The sequence below is a fragment of the Neopsephotus bourkii genome, unplaced genomic scaffold, assembly GCF_033783945.1.
Source record: "Neopsephotus bourkii isolate Nb327-2 ecotype Australia unplaced genomic scaffold, CSIRO-AGI_Nbou_v1 NB_1760, whole genome shotgun sequence".
Classification (NCBI taxonomy): Eukaryota; Metazoa; Chordata; class Aves; order Psittaciformes; family Psittacidae; genus Neopsephotus; species Neopsephotus bourkii.
In genome coordinates, this window is record NW_026902234.1 from 8,556,116 (window position 1) to 8,577,756 (window position 21,641).

General features: G+C 40.4%; 1 protein-coding gene across 1 annotated transcript in view; it reads left to right on the plus strand.

Moving 5' to 3' along the window:
• Positions 1 to 9,484: 9,484 nt before the first annotated feature.
• The window catches only part of TUBGCP3 (tubulin gamma complex component 3), a 51,293-nt gene continuing 39,136 nt past the window's right edge, over positions 9,485 to 21,641 (plus strand). Inside the window, exons 1-2 of the mRNA XM_061377848.1 lie at positions 9,485 to 9,824; positions 19,922 to 20,029. Coding sequence (XP_061233832.1) covers positions 9,749 to 9,824; positions 19,922 to 20,029 — 184 coding nt within the window. The 5' untranslated portion in view covers positions 9,485 to 9,748. The remainder of the gene's footprint in view (positions 9,825 to 19,921; positions 20,030 to 21,641) is intronic.

A 21,641-nucleotide genomic window follows, 5' to 3' on the forward strand; every position in this document is an offset into this window, starting at 1 on the left:
TCTCCTGATAAACATGACTGCCTTTATATTAGGCAAATATATGTAGGCACCTGGAAACCTAAGGTACCCATAGCTGAATTTAGATTCCTCACATTATATTAAACAATTCAGGAAATTTCTGATTTTCAGCTAACACTGATCTGTCAAGTATCAGCTCAGGTAGGGTTTGTTGTTGAAACTCTTTGTCCAGATGACTGTGTTAGAATTACTCAGTATGATGTTTTTCCATCTTAATTGATAAAGAGCTCTGTCTGTTTTACGTTGTGCTTCTGTCCAGCAGAGGAAGCGACTGGGAAATTAAATGAACCTGCAAAGTATCCTGGTCTGGACTGTTTTGTTTGATTATTTGATCACATACTTAGTTGTCTCATAGTGTCTGTATAAGGCAGGACAACAATCCTTGCTATTCAGTTCTGTAAGAAATCAAAAGCAACTGAAGGCAAATCTCATTTCTTTCAATTGCTAGCAACTCATTTTGGAGAAAAGATATTCCTAAATAAGATTATTAGACAACTTTTACACAAATATTATGCCACTGTTATTATACTCTGTTCCTCATAAAGCAATAGTGATAACTGTAATCATAATTCAGTGAATTCCAATCTTCATATGAAAAACTATTCTTTCTAAATTATTTGGAATATATTGTTCATTGTTTTTTCTCATACTGAGAATTAGAGGTTTTTCTGACTTTTAAAATGCTTTTGGCATTGGAAAGATAATAATGACTTCTTCCTTCCAGTTTAGGAAACCTGAACAATCTGTTCGTAACAAATGTATGCTGCTGGTGTGCCTTCTAGAGATGTGCTGAGTACATATCCCTGTCTTTAAATAGAAAGCCGTCAAAGGATAATTGCAGCATTTAAAAACACTGAAAGCATTCTAAGTAGGAAGGAAAGACATCTCAGTGGTTCAAGTGTAAGAAGAAGAGTGTCTGGGTTATATTCCTGGGCTGGACAGATATTTCCTTTATAACCTTGGGCACAATGCTTCATCTGTGGCTCTCCATATTTTATTCAGTATAAAATGGGGATTGTAACCCTTTTCTGCCTCAGAGAATACTAAAAACGTTTGTGCTGAGATGGAAGGTGTTATCCAACTGTTATAAATGGAAGCATGGGATGTGTCTACATAGGCTCTCAGTTAAGAGCTGATCTAATCACACAGAGGAAACCCTAGAAAAAGAGCCAACAAACCTCATTCTCAAAGGCTCCTGTTACTATCTGGTTGTATCTTTCATCTGTATATATGTCTGTCTCCAGGAGGCTGACTCTCTGAGAATACGCTTTTAACTGCCAAAGATTTTCAGGAAGGAGAAAGTGTTGAGATTAGTTTCTAACCCACTGCCTATTATATTTAAGAAAATTTTGAACAGTGTAACACAAAAATATTTCCTATAAAAACCTAACTTGCCACAGGGCAAAGAAACGTTCCTGCAGGTAGGAATCAAGCCTGGCTCCCCTGCTAAACCTCCCACCTAAGAATATCTGTAGCTCCTGTGATGCTCTTTTTGCCTATAGCCCCTCCATTTCTACCAGTTCAACAGTGGTAATAATAAGATGTACTTAGAAATTCTATAGCATCTTCTAATCTGAGCATCTGGGAGCATGTAGTGTAGCCTTGGATTCATAAAGACATTTAGAAGTCTAAAATCCAACAATGTTTTAACAGCCATGAGGACCCATCTCCCTACATCCATCCATTTGTAAATTCAGGTCTTAAAAGTCACTTTCTCAGACCCATTTATTGCACCTTTTAACTTAATAGAGTAGAATAGCTTCTCAACTAGGCATAGCAAAACCATTCAACAGTTCAATGCAGGAAGCAGAGAAAAATACTGTATTCACTAATTTAGATACACAGGGTATTAATCACCTGGCTAGAATGTGGCAGACTTGAACACTAGGAATTGTTCTTATGCTCTTAAGGAGGCTATGGATTGAAGTTTGTTTCCTTACAAAAATATAATAATATACACAGATTCCTCCCAATACTGTGAATGAACTCAGTAATCCCCAAAGAATTTTAATGGAAAAAAGCTCAGGCTGGTATGAAATGGACTTTAAGGAATGGATGATCAGCTTCATGAATACATAGAATTCACTAAGTGAATAGAAATTTTTCTTCTAATATTTGTAGGAAAATGAATCTCAGGATGTATCCTGCAGGGGATATTGTTACCTTGACAGTAATTTTTGTGTGGAAGTATAGTACATATTGTTACGAAGTGACTAATTGCTATACTCAAAATAAACCATCAGGAAAGAAAAAGAAAACGGTTCCCTCTATTTTTAAAAGTGTTTACACTATACATTTGACACAGCTAGAGTTACAGCTACTTTCAGCATTTTCTTCCCTCGTTCATTGGAAAGGAAAAAGTCAGTATCATAAAAACTCTCCAAATACTGAGAGCAGAAAAATCAATAAGCACTTTAAAAAGCATTAGAGAATGAAATCTTCAGAGTGACCCCTTAAAGAGTATACAGTCAGAAAACTGCTTAAATACAGCTAGTTCAAATATAACAACCACAACATGACATTTGCTTATCAGTTTATTAATGTTTTTAATATTTAAAACAAAAGCATGGGAAGAATTGAATCCTCCTTTGCCAACTGGTTGCTGTCTCTTCTCCCCTGTGACAAGGATTAAAACCCAAACCTTGACCTTGAGGCTTTCAGCTAACACAGATGTGAGAGTTGCTATCGGCATGAGAAATATGCACCTGGGGAAATAAGCAAGCAAAGTAAGGTTAATAACATAAAAAAACATGAAAAAAAACCCTCTGAACTTATTGCTTTATAGTGAAATTAGCTAAAACAACACTAAAAAAGGAGAAAATTGATGAGGAAACTCCAATTAGCTTGTCATTCCTGCTTGTACATTATTGCAATGCTTTGTAGAGCTTTGTTCCTGACTTATGCTATTTTAATGAGTTACTTTTGCCTAGTGGTATTACCACATAGAATCATAGAATGGTTCGGATTGGAGAGGACCTTAAGATCCCCTAGTTCTAACCCCCCTACCATGGGCAGCGACACCTTCCCTCAGACCAGGTTGCTCCAAGCCCCGTAAAACTTGGCCTTAAACACTGCCAGGGATTGGGCAGCCACGACTTCTCTGAGCAAACTGTGACAGTGTCTCACCACCCTCACAGCAAATAATTTCTTTCTTATATCTAATCTGAATTTACCCTCTTTAAGCTTGAAGCCACTACCCCTTGTCCTATCACTACAGTCCCTAATGAAGAGTCCCTCTCCAGCATCCCTTTAGGCCCCCTTCAGATACTGGAAGGCTGCTATGAGGTCTCCACACAGCCTTCTCCAGGCTGAACAGCCCCAACTTTCTCAGCCTGTCTTCATATGGGAGGTGCTCCAGTCCCCTGATCATCCTCGTGGGCCTCCTCTGGACTTGTTCCAACAGTTCCATGTCCTTTTTATGTTGAGGACACCAGAACTACACACAATACTCCAAGTGAGGTCTCACGAGAGCAGAGTAGAGGGGCAGGATCACCTCCTTCGACCTGCTGGTGACGGTCCTTTTGATGCAGCCCAGGACATGGCTGGTTTCTGGGAGGTGAGTACACAATGAAGCCAGCTCATATTTGACCAACACTGTCAAGTCTTTGTCCACAGGTCTGCTCTGAATCTCTTCTCCACCCAGCCTGTAGCTGTGCCTGGGATTGCCTGGACCCACGTGCAGGACCTTGAACTTTCTTTGCTGAGCTTCCTAAGGTTGGCATTGGCCAAACTCTAAATCATAAATTCATCAGTACTTTTTTTTTTTACTGGTCTGCTACAAGCTATTTTTATATTCAGTATCTTATTTTGATAGTTTTCACTCCCCTCCTCTGTCTGGGGCTGAGAAAGATCAAACGCCTTTGCTCTAAAATACTGAATATGGTCAAATATACGGTCAAAAAATATGTTCAAAACTATTGAAAATCTGATGTTGTATACAAAATTAAATATATATTTGGAAATATTAACTCAGTCTTATTACAGAACTTCATTTTCCAGGCTCCCATCCAAAATTACTGCTCTGCTTTTTAAAATGAAATAGTTGTCACAAGGTGGCTTTAATTTTCAAAAATATTTTAACAGCATTTGAGGGGGGGTTGACAAAATAGAAACATTTTTGCAAAACAGTTTCACCAAATCACTTTCTGGTTCAAGATGATTCAATGAGATTTCTTTACTGCAGCTCTATAACATGACTGTGACACTACGGGCGCACAGAAACCTGGAAAATGTCAGGTAGTTCTACTGAGTTTGTTGGAATGCCTGTTTGCTGGCTGCAGTTGTACTATTAATTGAGAAGATCTATAATGCTGTTATCCCCTCCGTGATCAGTAATATTTAACACTGAGTGGGTTTCAGTGTGTGTCTGTCTGTATATCTTCATGTTGGAAAAGAATTCTTTTATGGCTAAGAAGTACTGGACTGATAAAACAAAAACTTAATCAGGTCATGGCAGCACCACCAGAGGAAACAACTGTTCTGAGAAGCAAAACATTACTACAGGTTCTAGTTTATAGGATAGCTAGTATTACCTCTTGAACTGTTGCTTTACTCTAAATACTGAGCAGAATTCCAAAATAGAAACAAAATAAAATGTCCTTAGTTTTGCCCTTACATAGCTTAAATTGTAGTTTCTGGCATCTCTTAAGTATTTCAAAACACAGGTTTCTTTTTTGATACAAATGCCAATTCAGTGGACCTTCTGTAGGTGTACAGCATTTTGGAACACACTTCAGGCTCCTCAGTCAACGGGAACAGCTAAAGTGAAGAGTTTAGAAAATGGAGAGGTGGTAGTAATATTGTGAAAGTCCCAGTAAGTAGGCTGCAATGCAGAACGAAGACACTCAGGAAAGTTAAACTTGAATCAAACTCCCTCTTCACCTGAGGCCTACTTGTGCAAAGGGAAAAATCTATCAGAAATCAAGTCACAGCACCTCTTTCTGAAACACACCCTTCAGAAACATGGCCTTTCTCTTCATACTCTAGACTCAACATAGCAGGGCTCTAGGCTGTTATAGGGTTGCCTGTGTGGAAAATATATGCTGCAGTACAGAAGTCAGATGGTGTCAGGACCAGCAGACCCAGATGCTGCTCCTTCAAGGCTGTGATATGCTAAGGCACAGATAGTATCCTCCACTGTCTCCAGCCACTATAATTCTTGGCATATAATTCTTATATGACACAGAAAAGTCAATCTGGCACAGTGGAATGCTAGAGGTGTCAGCATGATGCTCTACTCATGATCTGGCAGTGTCCCACCAACAGCTAGTGCTAAGATACTGTGTCCTGTAGACATAACCATGAAGGAGTTGAGAAAACCAGAACAATTAACCCTAAGGTTTCTTACAAGGGTAAGAATCTTTTCTTAGCATTATTACTTAAATTTAGAAAGCTTAAGACCAAAAGGGATTACAATACCCTCCAGTCTGATCTTCTGCACAACATAAGCTCAGTTGCTTGTGTGTCAGTTTATACCTACTCACTAGGGCTGTAACAGAAGGCTGATTTAAAATGTTTGAGATATGGAGAAAGTGCCGTGCTCTTAAACACCTCTCTCTACTGACTGAACATCCTTACTGAATTAAACCCCTTCTTTTTTTTCCTAGCCTTATTTTTGGCAAGCTTCAACTTTCATCTCTTGCTGGATCTCACTGTACATTCTTCTGTTATAAAGCTGTGTAACAGCAAAAATATGTTCTTTATGTAGCAGCTCTGAATACAAGTCTCGTTAAGCTTCTGTGGGTAAACAGAAGCTTAAACAGTTCCTTGTAAGTCGGTCACTGTCATACTTTTAAAAGCATGCATTTATCTATGTTAACTTAAGAATTTTCTGTACTATGAAAAAGCTGAGCAGCTATTACTTTTTTCATAGTCTAATGCTCAGAGGCCAAGCAGCAAGGCAAACTAAGTTTACAGCTATACAGTAAGAAAAAATAGTTGGTATTTTCTCTTTCTCAATTTTCAAAAATGAAATAAGATATGATTATGTCATAAAAATGCTGGAGGACATATTAAGCTGATTTAAGCTGCACTGGAGCTGGTAAAACCACAATAACCTGCATATGTTAGCAACCTGCCTTATCAGAATTAGCATTTGTAAAGAGAATTGCAGGATTAATTATTTTCATTAAGAGAAAACCAAGGAGATCTGTGAGCAGCAGAACTAATGAAGCTTCACTTCCTCCATTTCCCAGCAATTTGCATCCCTCCTACCTCTTTCTGATCACTTTCCACATTATTTCCAGAGCTCTCTCTCCCTTACACCTTTGGCTCCCACATCATCCATCTATCAGGCTTGGCAAGAAAGGTTCAGAGCTAGGTGTATATACCTAGCTGTCCAGGGTGTGCACACCAATCAGCTGCTTTGCTTACAGCAAACACAATGGGGACAACTAAGTTCTCCTTACCATTCTTGTCAAGGGGGCACTAATTTGACCTTTGTACTCTCACTGACTAATTTCATTAGATTTTTCTTAAGTAATATCCTTAAGAACTCCACTGCTCTACTAAATTTGCTTAAAATTGGTGAAGAGATCCAAGAGTTATGAGGAGGCACAGACACAGAGTAACTGCTGAGCCTCCTTTTGTTAAGAAAAGGGGCTAGAAATGAAAGAATACACTCCCAGTAATGTAATTGTCAGCTATTACAGTGCTTCAGAAACAATGTAGGATGTAGTTTTGCTGAAGTTGAAAAGCTTAAATTAGTAATTGTACCTTTGCTTGCAGGCACACACAAGTGAGCACATTTTAATGGCATGTTCTTATTGTGCTGCTCTGTAATATGTTCTGATTTCAGAATGGTGACACTATTGCCACAGGTAAAATGACCAGCATGATCAGAAAGAATTACTAACATCCACTTGAAAGCAGTAACAGGATATTTGTGAGTGACTGGTTCCCTTGGAATGTAAGGATTTTGTAAAAGAACATCACTTCCTGTTATTATTGCCAAAGTGGTATTTTTGTTGGTTTTTTTCCATGTGAACAACCATATTTGCTGCTTGATACACTAACACCTTCCATGATGGAATCTAAATCTGGAGTGGCCATCAGCAGTGGTGAGCCATTGGCTTTTTGTAGGACAACAACTGTGTTTTCTTCAGATGGAGAATGGAACAGAAAGTCTGCTGCTTGGTACAAAAATATGTCCCACCATCTCTGAAGTCTTTCTTAGAGAATTATTAGAGATGCAGCTTTCTCTTTCCTCCCCCTGCTTTATTCACATGCGATAACATTCTGGTAACTTTATTAATTTTGTGTTCTACCTTACTTCTCAAAAGAGCCTAAACAAAGTATCACTAAGATTTGAAGAGCTATAATCCAAGTGGTGAGACTAGGATAGTTCTACTACAATATTCCAAGTGACAAAACCCTATACATCCTCAATTAATTTCAGTTCTGCACTTGCCATTAAGATTAATGTGACAAGATTGCCATCAAGTCACTATCAGTAATGCTAGTGATAAGACACCATTTACATCTATAATGTTCCCATAAGGAAAGGCCTGCATGTGTGTCTGCAGAAGGAATACACACAAAATCATAGCTACACTATGAAGAGATAATGAAGCCAACAGGGGCTGCCAGAAAGTGTACTGCACAGTAGTAATGTATTTATATTTATATCAAAATATTTTGATTGAATATTTGTTTACAGACAGTGGGGCACCAAGCCCACCTGGCTACTCCAGCATTCAGGGCATCTCTTACAGGACAGAGCAGGTGGGTTAGACAGAGCTCCAGCAGCACAGTAGAATAATTACTCTCTAAATATGTATTCTGGGCTGGACCCAGTGTGAATTTACTAAGTAAAAGAAATGGAAGACAGACGTCTTGTAAAGTCTGCGTCTGTGTTAGGGGATGACAAGCCTGACAAGCTCTGTCTTGCCCACTGGAGGACAAGACCTTCGCAGGGGACTAGGACTGCCCAGCCTCAAGGCTGAGGTATGAACGTGGATAGAGTACCTGATGGACTTAATCTGACAGACTCATCAAGTTATCTTAATGAACTTAAAGGTTAACATTAACTTAGCTACATTGCTTGGTGGACTTGCTGAAATTTTAACAATGGGTAGCAACTTATATATGTCTTACATATATATATGTAGAAGTGAATAATGGTTTGTTAGGGCAACAGTCAGCAAAGTACTGTTTAAAGCTGCCAAACCAGATAAAACAAGGGGGGAAAAGTAATAATGATGAGATCATGACCACCAATACATAGACCACCTACCCAGGTATACCACATCCTCAAAAGATTAAGAAAGTGAAACTCTTATAAGGGGAGATTGAGGTTGGATATAAGGAAGAAGTTCCTTCCTGTAAGATTGGTGAGGCACTGGAATAGGTGCCCAGGGAAGCTGTGGCTGCTCCATCCCTGGCAGTGTTGAAAGGCAGGATCAACAGAGCCTTGAGGCAACCTGGTTTAATGTGAGGCATCCTTGCCCATGGCACAGGTTGGAACTATATGATCTCCAGGTCTTTTCCAACCCTAATCAATCTATGATAGGCAAGTCAGTTTTAGCCAATCATAAGAGTGAATAACAATACGTATGTATTAGGAGATTGACTATGTTAATGTTCGGTGTGTATAAATAATAGCGGTTTGGGAAGCTTTGGTGTACTAGCTTTGTGGTATTACTACCTAGCACCCATCTCTGCAGACATGAAATAAACACCTTGGCTCTGTGTGTTTATTGGCTTCTTGCAAACCTGGTGAAAGAACTGAGATCTGGGACAACAGAACTTCACACATTTTTCCAGATCTGCAGGTAACAGCCTCAAGCCATGCCAGGGGAGGTTTAGACTGGATATTAGGAAAAACTTCTTCCCCAAAAGGGTGATGAGATTTTTGGAATAGGCTGCCCAGGGAAGTGGTGCAACCACCATCCTTGAAGGCGTCAAAACCAGTGTAGCGACATGCTTTAGCTTTAGGCTTGGCAGTCCTGGGGTAACGGTTGGACTTGAAGTTCTTTTCCAACCTACTTGATTCTATGATTCACAACTACTTTGTGTGGAAAAATTACCAACGTGGCCAGACTCCCCAGGGCTGTAAGTCACAGCAAGTGCAGTCACCCTGCCTGTTCTTCTCTGAGAAGGAATGAATGAGCCTGATCTCCCCAGCTTTTGGGGAAATGGATGTGAGGACCTTTCCCCAAACTCAAATGCTGTTGCAGAATGGGAATTTTCTATTTAATTTTGGGAATTCAGGGGACACTTTCCGGCCAGGGTTCGTGCTCATTGCAGGCGTTGCAGCAGTGGCCTAGGCCTGCTTGCCGCCGCGTTGCCTCAGGACAGCCAGGCCTTCCCCACACCTGCGTGCCCTCTACGCGGGTTCCCCGAGCGCGGCGGCAGCTCCGATACTGCACGGGGCTGCGGCGGAAAGCGATGTGTGTCCCTGTGTGTGTACGCATGTGTGTGTCGCCTGCCCCGGAACCCCCAGGCCAGGGGGGCGGTGGCGCGGCGGAGCGTGTTCCCGGCGGCGCGCTCCGATGCCGCCCGGCGCGCAGGGGCATTGTGGGTGCGTGGCTGCCGCCGCTGCGGCTTTCGGCGGGTTCTGTTAAAATGGCGCCCTAAGGCGGCGGTGGCCGGTGCTGCCGGGTCCTTGCGCTGCTTGGCGGGAGGGGTAGGGGGGGTGCGCTTCTTCTCCTCCCTTCCGCTGTCATCCCGCCGTGCCTCCGGCTCTGCCGCGCGCTCCCCCGCTACACACGCTCCTGCCTCCCGCGCGGTGATGGCGACTCCGGACCAAAAATCCCCCAACGTTTTGCTGCAGAACCTCTGCTGCCGCATCCTGGGCAAAAGCGAAGGTAACGGCTCTCTCGCGCCATTCCCTCCGCCGGCAGCCGATAAAGCCACCGGCAGCGGGGTGGGTGGAGGAAGGATGCGACGAGGAGGGTGTGCGAGCCCAGCGGGGAGAGAGGATGCCGGGGCGGGGGAACGCCGGTGACACCGAGAGAAGCGGAGCCGGCCCCGCCGGACCTGACCGGCCGCCAAGGGCGTCCCCCTTGTCCCCGTGGTTTTGGCCCGGCCCGGCGCGGCAGGGGTTGCGGAGGGGGGATTCAGCCCGGGCGATGCGCCCCGGGCCTCTGGGCGATTCTGCTGCTGGCGGGGTGGCAGCGGCAGCCTGAGCCGGAGGTGCGGGCGGCTGGGGAGCGCTGTGGCGGCCCACGCGCGGCCCCGTCCCTCGGGGCGCAGCCCTGGGTGATGACGGCGCTCCTGCCCTGTGGGGAACACGGCACCGCTCCCGTGGTGCTTGGGGCAAAAGGTGGCTCCTGTTCACGTTCAGGTACCTTCGCCTTCCTACAGTGTCTGCTCCAGTCGAAGCATTGACATCCCCATAGACCTCCACAGGTCCTCTGCATCTTGGTGCTTCTTTGATCCTCTAGCCAGGGAGTGAATCTCTTGCCTGTTTGCATAAGTTTCTGTCTGTTGCAGTCAAGGCAAACACTTTTCAGTCAGAGCAGCCTGAGTTTGCAGTCAGAGGGTGGAAAGAAAGAGGTACATCTGCTAAGTCTCCTTTTCAAGTTGCTTTGTTTATAAGCATTGCTTACTAGACAGTTTCATAGAATCATAGAATCAGCCAGGTTGGAAAAGACCTTTAAGATCCTCAAGTCCAACCATTCCCCAGCACTGCCAAGGCCACCGCTAAATCATGTCACTAAGGGTCTCATCTACATGATTTGTGAACCCTTCCAGGGATGGTGATTCCACCCTGTGCAGCCTATTCCAATACTTGACCACCCCTTGGGGAAGACATTGTTCCTAATCTCAAGTCTAAACCTTTCCTGGCGCATCTTGAGGCCATTTCCTCTTGTCCTATCACTTTTTCCTTGGGAGCAGAGACCAGCAGCCTCCTGGCTCCATCCTTCTGTCAGGTAGTTGTAGCCGTAGCCATAGCTTTTGTTGTATCTATTTTCCTGTATCTATTTCTTCCTTATTAGTAATGACTGAAAAGTTGTTTATGTGTTCTTTTCTCTATCCATGCCACTATTCTGGCAAGTCTATTCTGTTACTTTTAGGTATTTCTGTGACAGCAGCAATTTTAATAATTGACCTGTTTCAAAAGATTGGGGTCGAATTGACTAAGCCATGGCCTATATGTGAGTTACTGCTCTCTTAGAAGTCTAGAAAATGAGTGACAAGGTGAAAATATATACTTGTTGTCTCTCAAATTTTGTTTCCATCTGTTGGAGACAGTATCTCATAGACTCATACACCATCCTTGTCTCTAAATGGCACAGGTATGGGTATAATGGATGAGCTACTTGATGAACAAGGATCTTGCTGGATGGGCACATCCAAAGAGTTGCAGTTAATGTCTCAATGTTGAAATTGAGATCAGTAACAGATGGTCACTTTCAGGCATTTGTATTGGGACTGATGCTTGTCAATGTCTTTATTAATGACATAATCCGATTGAGTGTACCCTCAGCAGGTTTGCAGATGACACCAAGCTGAGCGGTGCAGCTGCTGTTCTTGAGGGAAGGGATGCCATCCAGTGGGACTTGGATAGGCTCAAGAGATGGGCCTGTGTGAACCTCCTCAAGTTCAACAAGGACAAGTGCAAGGGCCTTCCCAGGACTGGGGCAGTCCCCAGTATCAGTACGGACTGGGGGATGAATGGATTGAGAGCAGCTTTGTAGAGAAGGACTTAGGGGTGTTGGTGGATGAAAAGCTGGACATGAGCTAGCAATGTATGCTTGTAGCCTAGAAAGCCAATTGTATCCTGACCTTCATAAAAAGAAGCATGCCCGTAAGGTCAGTAGAGGTGATTCTCCCCCCCATGCTGTTTGGGTGAGACCCCACCTGGAGTAATGCATTCATCTTTGGGGCCACCAATACAAGAGAGATGTGGACCTCCTCAAGCAAGTCCAGTGGAGGGCCATGAAAATTATCAGAGGGCTGCAACACCTTTCTTATGAAGAAAGACTGAGAGAATTTGGGTTGTTTAGCCTGGGAAAGAGAAGGTTTATTGAAGAGACCTTATTGTGGTCTTTCAGTACTTAGAGCTTAGAAGAATTACAGACTTTTTTAGCAAGGCCTGATGTGACGGGACATAGGGTAATAGTTTTAAACAGAAAGAAGGTATGTTTAGATTGGACATAAAGAATTTTTTTATGATGAAGATGGTAAAGCACTGGAACAGGTTGCCAGATAAGTTGTGGATGCCCCATCCCTGGAAGGTCAGGTTAAACAGGGCTTTGAGCCACCTGATCTAGTGAAAGATACCCCTGCCCTTGGCAGGAGGATTGTACCAGGTGGTCTTCAAACCCAAGCCATTTTGTGATTCTGTGATTCATCCGAGAAGCTTGGAGGAGTTGGTAAAGAAGTTGCAATCTCTTTGTCTTCCCCTAAATGTTGAGTTGGGACTCCTTCACAGAAAGAGTCTTTTGATAGGTTGAACTCAGTGATCTTGTGGATCTTTTCCAACCTAAATTATTCTATGATCAACAGCTGTTGATGGCTGTGTTTTGTTTTCCAAAATCCTTTGCCTCTCCATTTTATGTCCAAGTGTTCTGCAAGGCCATAGGTTTCTCATTTCCAAAATTGTCAATCTGTAATAATTCTGTGACAGGAACTCCTGTTGTGAGATTTTATCAGGATGTGGTGTTTCTTTTCCCTTATCTCCCCGATATTAATGGCAGCTTCTGAACTGTTTAATACTTCTTGTTTTTTATGTAACCACACATTTCTTTTAGCAGCTGGTCTAACTGTATATTAAAGGACATTTTACGTTAGCCTACAGTTCTAAGGTACTATTATAGCTTTGCTTCTAATGCTGTTTCTTGCTTCTAACGTCCCTTGAAATCCTTTTTCTAATACAAGTGGTGTATGTTCTTACCTAAGAGCACTTCAAACTTTTTGTTACCAGAAATCTGAAATTATTGTGGTAGTTCTGCCTACAAAAAGAAAAGGGGGAAAAAGAAAAAAAAAAAAAGAGATGACTTGTTTTATTGAAGTAGTGGAGGCCTCTGTGAGGACATTATTTCTATGTTGCCTAATCTTTTCTTTGAGAGTCTTAGATTTGAAAGGGGTCAGAATTTAAACTCAGTCTAAGCTTGTTTCTAGGTATTGAATATCTTGTCTATGTCTGTGGTACTTATAAAAGTCAAACAGAGCATGAGACTAGAAACATAAACCTCTGTGATTATCAGTCAAGGTATGAGTATTGAGGAGAGGTGGCTCACTTGTACTGACTTTGGATCTAGCCTTTTTTTTTGAAGCCATGGTTTCTATACATCTGTCTCTTCTGACTGGAATAAGAGGTTATTTGCAAGCAACATATGTGAAAGCATTCAAGCAAACTGATTTTTGTTATTTTTTTTAAATAAATGTTAAACCCTTTCCTGTATGATTCTACTAATGTGACTAAAATCTCTTGTGTGCGTGACTGATGGAAAGTGAACTTTTGCCCAACGTAACAGTAAGCTGTAGTCCACTACACCTGTTCACTTGTGGGTTATCTAAGGGCTTCTTTGAAGTAAAAAACTTCAAAACCAAAAACAACCTCAAAACACATAGTGTGGGTTGTCTGCCACATTTACCATCACACGCATGTTTTTATGCATGTGACAGGTTGGAAGCCTATCCTTACCCTGCTCTGTATTCCTGTGTTACAGTCAGAGGAACTCTAGCGCTGAAGGCTCACTGTTCTAACATTACTTCTCTTGAAGGTCAACTGCGATATGCATGTTAGTCGTTAGCTCAGCTATTGATTTAAGCACATAGAGACTGATGAATCAAAAGGTGTATGTAAGGAGTTTCAGTCTGAAAGGTGTGTATGGTGATTGTTTCCCCCACCCTTGTTTCTATGTCCAAGGAATGATTAAAGACAAAGGAATTTTGTTAATACCAGCATCCTCTGCGTAGAGATAGATGGACATATTCCTTAGTGGTAAGGAAACCACCAGACAAGTTATTTAGCATCTTACTGTTCTTCAGGCTTGTAACTGTAATTTCCTTTCAGCACAGGGTAAGTTTGAAGTACAGTATTTGATGTGGTTAGTGGTCTACATGCAGCTTCTCCCCTCCTTGTGTACTGATGAAGTTAGGCAGCTTTGTATATACACATACTCTTTTTTGAAGCAAACTTTACAAGTTGCAGTTTAGTTTTTGGTAAGTAATTTATGATGTTTAGTTACTTCTATAGAATTTAGGGGAAAAAAGCTTAGATACTTGAGAGATCTTTAAATTTAGTAGAGAAATTTCTAGTAAAAATTGTAACAAGAAGCTGAAGCTAGATGCAAAGAGCCATCTTTAACCATTTGCGTAGTTAGCCTGCTGTGAATGTCTTGAAATCCTAGCTTTTGATACCTTCCTGGAATAAGTGCTCTAGTAAAATACAGTTGGTTGAAGTGTAATGGGTAAGTAATAGAAAGGAGTTGAGATTTGACGATCTAATGGTTCTTCCTGCCTGCATGTTCCCTGAATTTGTACTTCAGAATGTTTGTTCTACTTAGCTGTATTCCTTCTCAGCACTTTATTACATTTGTGAGGAAGCTATGGCTTCAGAAAGAGCTGAAAGAGTCCGTTTATGTAATATCTGTATCATAATAGTGCACTTAGAGCTAATGTGGTTTGAGTGGTCTTAACGCTGCATCCATGTCTACATTCTGCAAACCCATGCCTGAACTCATCTGTAAACCCAGCAGACACAGGCTCCATCAAGGATTCTTTCATTTCTGCCTATGATGACCTTAGGGGGCCTTCCAACAACATAAATATTATTAAAGATTTATGTTGAAGTGAATTTGTGCTATGATGGAATGTGACTGCAGAGGCTCCCGGTGGTGGAGCTGTCCTCTTTCACTATTACTTCTTTTCTGAGACCATACAATAGGTAGATGGCTTGTTTTGTTTCCAGAATCAGTCAGCTGCACAGGTCTAGTTACTGATTTTTTTGCTAGCAGCTGTGCCTCTGAGAAACTCATTGCTGGGTTTGCTATGTGGAAGAATTCTATTTAAAATAATAATAATAATAAAAAAATGTACCTCAAATTGTGGGTTGTTTTGTTGGGGTTTTTTTTTGGTACAACTGAGGTGTGAAAGCTCTCTTCTCCTGTCCTTTAGCCATTTCTGGAGTAGAGTCTTAAACCTAATTTCCCGTGGTGCCCATTGCAGTTAGTTGGGCATCTCTGCACTCTGCTGTTGGAGCCCTTGGTGACTTCTTTGTTCCACGTGTCCTCACAGTGTCTATGAACTAGCGTACTAGTCTTGTATTATCTTTCTGTGTTTATCCAGGCTATCCGCCTCACTTTTACATTAATACCTGATCTTGCAGAATGCTTGCCTGCCTGTGCAGTAATTTCTATGATTTTAGTTTTTTTTCCTTATTTGTAGACTGCAGCAGTTCTACAGGGTTGCATGCCTCTCTCTGTGAATTTAAACCTTCTGGCAAAAAGCTGAGTGGCAGAAGAGATAGTGGAGAGAGTTTGCTAATCTTTGAGGGCTTTCAAGAATGAAAGTGATTACTGATTCTTTAAAATTGGCCTATAGTTTAGAAATTATGCTTACAGACAAATTAGCCAGAGTCTTCTTTCTGGGACTTTCGGGGTTCCTTTCAACAATCATAACACATTAATGTTTTGAAACACTATATGAATTGCCAGTTAGGTTTTCAGGGGTATTACTGTTTTCCTCTGGAAACTTCTATAGCCAATGGCATTGAAAGAAAGGTATAAGACTGTAAAGTAAATTTCAGTTCGCTTCCTAAAATTATAGGTGTAGAAGTTCCTTTTTAGCAAATGACTTGCTGAATTTTAGCATTTCCTCTCAAATACGGCCTTCTTGGAAGTATACTGGTCAGTTGTCTTTTAACTTTTCCTTTAGACTTGATCTTTTGTCCTGTTTCTCCTTGCTTTCTCTAAAACCAAATTCTTCATGTGCATCACTTCCATATTTTTTGCATGTGATACACTTGTATCTTATGCAGCTTTAAAATGCCATTATCTGTCTTTTGAAGTAGTTGAGTTTAAATACTGCGTTGTTTGTAGGAAAGTTTGAGTGGCTGGGTGAAGTATAGCTCTTTGAGTTATTGATAGACTGTTCTGCTCAAATGAGAGGGGTTTGAAAATTTGTTTGTTTTGTTTGGGTTTGTTTTAGTGATTCACAAGTGTGATTTCTTTATTCAGCTCTATGGCTGCTTTCCAGTATCACTAATTCTGTATATATGTGTGTATTACTTAAGGGATACAGTCTGAGGAGAAGTGACTGCTTCTGACTGCATTCACTGCTCTGATCAGACCTCTGGAAAACAACTTACGATGTGTGTTTTTCTGCTCTTTAGCCTGCAACCCGCTTTATCAGTTTCATGCATCAGATATATTGAGCCTGCTGTTAATAGAGTCATGCCATAATCACTTTTTTGACGAAGAAGTATATACACGTACATAGATAGCTGTGTATTTTAAGCCCATCTGCTGTCATAATGGTTGCTCTTTGAAGAGACAAGCAGTTAAATGTATCTATTAGTAATAAACTATGTGAATCTTTATTTTACTGACAGACATCGGTATTAAGCTAGTTATGTTTAATCACTTTAGTTACTGAAGTTATTTTACAGACTCTTAAGAAATAATCTGCTGAAGAAAGTCCCACAGCAGGGAGTTCTGTTCATAAAAAAGCTGGACTTGAGATGAATAAAACATGAAAATCTGAATAAAATACAAAACCCAGTCTTGCTACCAAGCTATTGAATTGCCAGTGCAAATCTGTATAAAGGGCAGATAAGTTTGTTCCATATTGGTAGTAATGTAACAGGTTTAATAATCAGGATGATTTTTTTTTAATGGAATTGTAGTCAAAATGTAATGCTCTGATTTTTAATTTTTTCACCAAGTATTAAGCTTACCGATAATCACAGTATATATCATAGCATATACAAGTTAGCAGAAACATCTGAATAAATAATGCTCAATTGTCCAGAGATCAGCATTAATTTTGTTAATCCAACTATCTATTTTCTTATTCAACACTCATTAAGATAAACATACTGTGATAAACTGCAAGATCCTAAACATGTAGCAGACAAGTCCATTCAGTAAAGTGAAATATGTCTTTATTTCCTGTAGATTTATGTTGTAGGTCTTCAGTAAACCCCCAGCATTCCTGAGCTGCAGTACTGCTAGCCTGTATTTTCATTCGCTGTCGTTCTCTTCAGAAATGACTCTTCCTTCATTCTCTACATCTCTGTTCCTTTGTATTCACTGCTCTGGGCAGGTACCTGATATTGCTAATTCTGTGCAGGCAAACAAGAGGGAATAATTAACCACTGAGGTTTACAGCAGTCTCTTCCCCGGGTTTGGATGTTCTACCAGTCCCCAGTGTTTATGAAACCTGTTTGACTTGACACCCTTGAGACCTCTGTCAAATTTGTTTAAGGAAATCAAACCAAAAAAGTTCAAAGGCGATCCCTAAGGGACAGTGGTGCAGGTGGACATATAGGTTAATTTCAGAAGATACTTTTCTTTAAAATAACAGGGTAACGCATCTAATGAGTGAGGAAGAACTGTAGGCGGCAATTTCTGTGGCTTTGTTGTGATTGGGTCCGCGTGGTTGTTGTTTTGAGCTTTTTGAAGACAACATCTGTTTATGGGTTGGTTTTTTTACTGCTTCCTACTCTTAAGTTTTTCTTGTATTGGAGTAGTTTACTTGGATCCATTCTTTCCTGCTTTTTAGTAGATAATCCGTGAGAGATTTTATTATTTAACCTAGATCCATTTCTTAACTTATGAAGTGTTTTGGTATCAACCCTTGATCCTTCACCAGGCTTCAGTTCATCATAGATGCTTGACCTGGAACTCTTAGCAATTTTGTCTTTTATTTGTAGCCCCTGTTAAGTCACTATAACAACATGCCAAAAATCTGTGAGAATTACTAGGAAAGCCTAGCCCTTGCCTAACTGCTGCTTTGTGCACAGCTATGGGATTAATAAAAGATAAAACTAGTATTATTGTTTGGAATTACATAACGCCGGTATTTGACTGTAATTGGAGTTGCAGAATACTTTCTGAAATCCTGAGAAGTTCTGTAATGATGTGCATTGTACTTAAGAACTACTCAGAAACACTTCCTCATACTTAGCTCTTCCCACCTTGTCATCAGTTTACACTGCCAGTAGCTGAACTCCTTAATTATTTTGTACATTTATTTTCAAGTCCTTATTGTAAATGAAAGGCTGCTTTGTCTAACAGTAGAACTATTCTTTCTGGGAGATTTAAGTCATGCAGATTTGTGACCTTACAGTAGACTGGATATTGTCATTTTCTCCTCTGAAAGTGGAATGATGCCCTTGCTTCTTTTGTAGGCCAGTATTGTCAAGTACTGTTAAATATTAATGATTCTGTCTGAGCAGACTTTTTCCCTGACTGCGTGAAGTACTGCTTTAAGTGAACTGGTTTATGTTTGCTGGTCTACAGTTGTACTGTAATAGATTAGGACCGGTGGGGTGGCCTTTATATCACAAGACAGTATAAAAATGGTCATTCAAGAAGGATGTAGCACATTCTGATTTCAGATTTCTCCTTTCCATAAATTCCTGGAGATCTTAATGCATTTAATAAATAATTGACTCCTAGTTTCTCCCAGGCAATTTTGGTTTTCAATTGTAAATATTATTTAACTTAAGATGATTCAATACTTTAACGATTAATTAACTAATTCTGCTTTTAGTGGACCTTTACTTGTACCATTTTTCTGTTCCTTTTGTACATATTTGTCTGGGTCAGCATCCTTGCTTTTTCCTTAGCTTGAACCATTGCTGCGTTACTTTACAGTTTTCTCTGAAATTTAACTGTTTAAGTGGCTGATATAAAACATACAAGGAGTCTGATATCTTTGTTGTATACAAAGCAAACTTAATATGCAGAATTGCTTAGATGCTTGTTTTGTTGGTTGATGTTTTTTGTTTGTTTTTGTTTTTCTGAAATCAAGAATGTAAAGATCCAAGTAGCTGACACAACTCATTTACACTTTTTCTTACGTAGCTTTCCTTTCATGTTATTACAGTTATTCCTATATGAGAGTAGAAATTTGTCTGATATTTTGCAAGGACACTTGACGTGTCTTTTGGGGTTATCATTTGATTGGGTTTTTTTTCAGGCCAATAAATGGCAACATGACTATGCTGTAGAGGCATTAATACTAAGCTGGCCTTATCTCAGTGTTACCAGGCTGTTAATCTTCCCAGAAAGCAGACATATTTGCATTAAAACAGTACTGTTCAGCAACAATGTTAAAGATAGAATTATTGCATAAGGAAGGAGCAGTGGAGGGAGATCACTGGTTCGTGACCTCTGCATTAGTATCCATGTTGTGCACTGGGATATGATGCTGATACCTCTGAGCTAGCTTTGAACCTAAGCAGTGAAACCATATAAACTGTTTTAAAGCCAATCCTGAAAACAACACACAAACTGGTAAAACCACTGTTGTGAATATAAGGAAAGATCTGTCAGTTTGGGTTCCTGGAGAGAGACTGTGCGAGGTGAACCTGACTATGTTGTTCCTGTATGTGAGCTGAATTGTGACTTTTTTTTTCCAAGTGCTGCAGCATTTCAGTCTGTGGGAAAGAGCAGAGCCAGTTTAAGTGTGCTGATACTCTCCAAGAACTGGGTAGGGCTAAGTGTCTCTTCCTTCAGCACAGAATAGGAAAGGCTTATTCACAAATTTAAGAGCAGTTATGTTGCAGAGTGTGTTATAGTATTGATAATACATTAAGCTGGACTTTGCTGCCCTCTGGTTAAAAGTGTGTTTAAGGATTATAGCCTAATATTATCTGATCTAAGCATTTATGCCACATTCAGCCATAGCAGCATAATCTCATGTCTAACTTTTTGAAAATTTAATAGAACCGTAACCCTCTGCTTAACTGAAAGAGTTTTCCTTTTGTTTTTTTTTCTTTCAGCTGATGCAGCCCAACAATTTCAGTACGCTGTGAGAGTTATTGGAAGCAACTTTGCTCCCACTGTTGAGCGGGATGAATTTCTTGTAGCGGAGAAAATCAAGAAAGAACGTAAGTGCATCTTTGTTTTTTTCTTAGACATAGGAATGGAAGTTCTTCAAGAAGTTAATCTGATCAGTTTGTTCCTCTGAAAATGGGACAGCTCTAACTCACAGATAGTTACCTGGTCTGTTATTAATGCTCACTCCCTGAAAATCTCATTATAGAAATTCCATTAATTCCCCAGTGAGCTTTCCTGATTGGCTATTTGTCTTCACAGCTGGATTTTTCTGAATGCTCAGTTTAGACTTCCTTTCCTGCAGTTTACTTTGTACCTTAGCTACCATGAAAGTAAACAATTAATATTGCACTCATTTCCCTTTAATAATATTCAGACGTTATGAATTTGTAGTTCTTTTTAGAAGACTGATATTTTAGTGATGCACACTTTAGAAATACTACACTTTAGCACAATTAACTTCAAGAGCATCTGTGTGAAAGTTGCTGAATGAGCTTCCTGGGAATTCATGGAATTGTTCATGTGACTTACCTGATATTTCTTGCCTTTAGTTTCTCTACAAGTTTTCTGCAACCACCTTCTCAAACCAAAACATTAGACCCTGACAGTGTAAGTTACATTGCAGTTACATTCCACTGTATTCTGTGCTGCTCTGAGTCAAGTGTTGCAATGTGTGAATCCAATGGCGATGTGATGCATTCTTCTTGAAAAGCCAAATAGCCAAATACTGCTTTCAGCAGATTATCTGCTGTACAGTAGAATGTCCAGAAGCAATTAATTGCGATATGCTAATTAAACTAAAGCTTCGTATTTGAGCTTTGAAAGTTCAGTCAGGGAGACTGAATTAGGGTAACTGAAGTCAGTGGTTCTAGATGTTTTAAGGTACATGTGTATTTTTCACTAACACAGAGCTTCCATGACTTGCTGATAGACAGATAAGCCCAACAGAATTTCTCTAGATGCAACTTCAAAAGACCAAAATCTCCAGTGTACACTTTCTGCATGAGTTTCTACGTGCTTTGGCTAATACTAAACAGTGCAGCATATATTCTTTGGCCCTATTGCCAGGAGTTTTGAAGAGTGCGATCTACCTCATCTTCCTTCTTTTCAACTTCAGTTTGTAGGCTGATGTTAGTAGTCATGTAACAAGTGGCTGGATATATCATTCTAATTTTACAATTTTTCTGGAGTTCTTGTGCAGGAATTTGGCAAATGTGTGCCATATATTTGGCAAAGTGTCCTTAGCAGTGGCTTTTGATGCTAATTAACACTTTAACAGCATTTCTTTTATTTAGGTTTCTTCAGGTGTTTTTGTTTGTTTTGTTTTGTTTTTTTAAACATGGCTCTGATGTGGCATGACTTTTCTGAAGGCATCTTAAGGTTTGAAGATGTTTTCCCTCTGAGCAAAGACTACTGTTACATAACTGGTAGTGATTGAGACTGTTATTTTTCTTAATATGTAAAAGTTTATGTGGCCTTGGAATTCTGTTTGACTATGAGCAAGTGGCACTACTACTTTTGTTTCTTCTATTGCTTAAAATAGGAACAATTACATTTACTTTTGTGAAGGGCATGAAGGCATTCTTTAACCTGTTTAAGCAGGTTCTTACCTGCTTTCGGTTGTGTTGTAATTCCCTAAGCCTACAGAATGGCAGACTACACTTT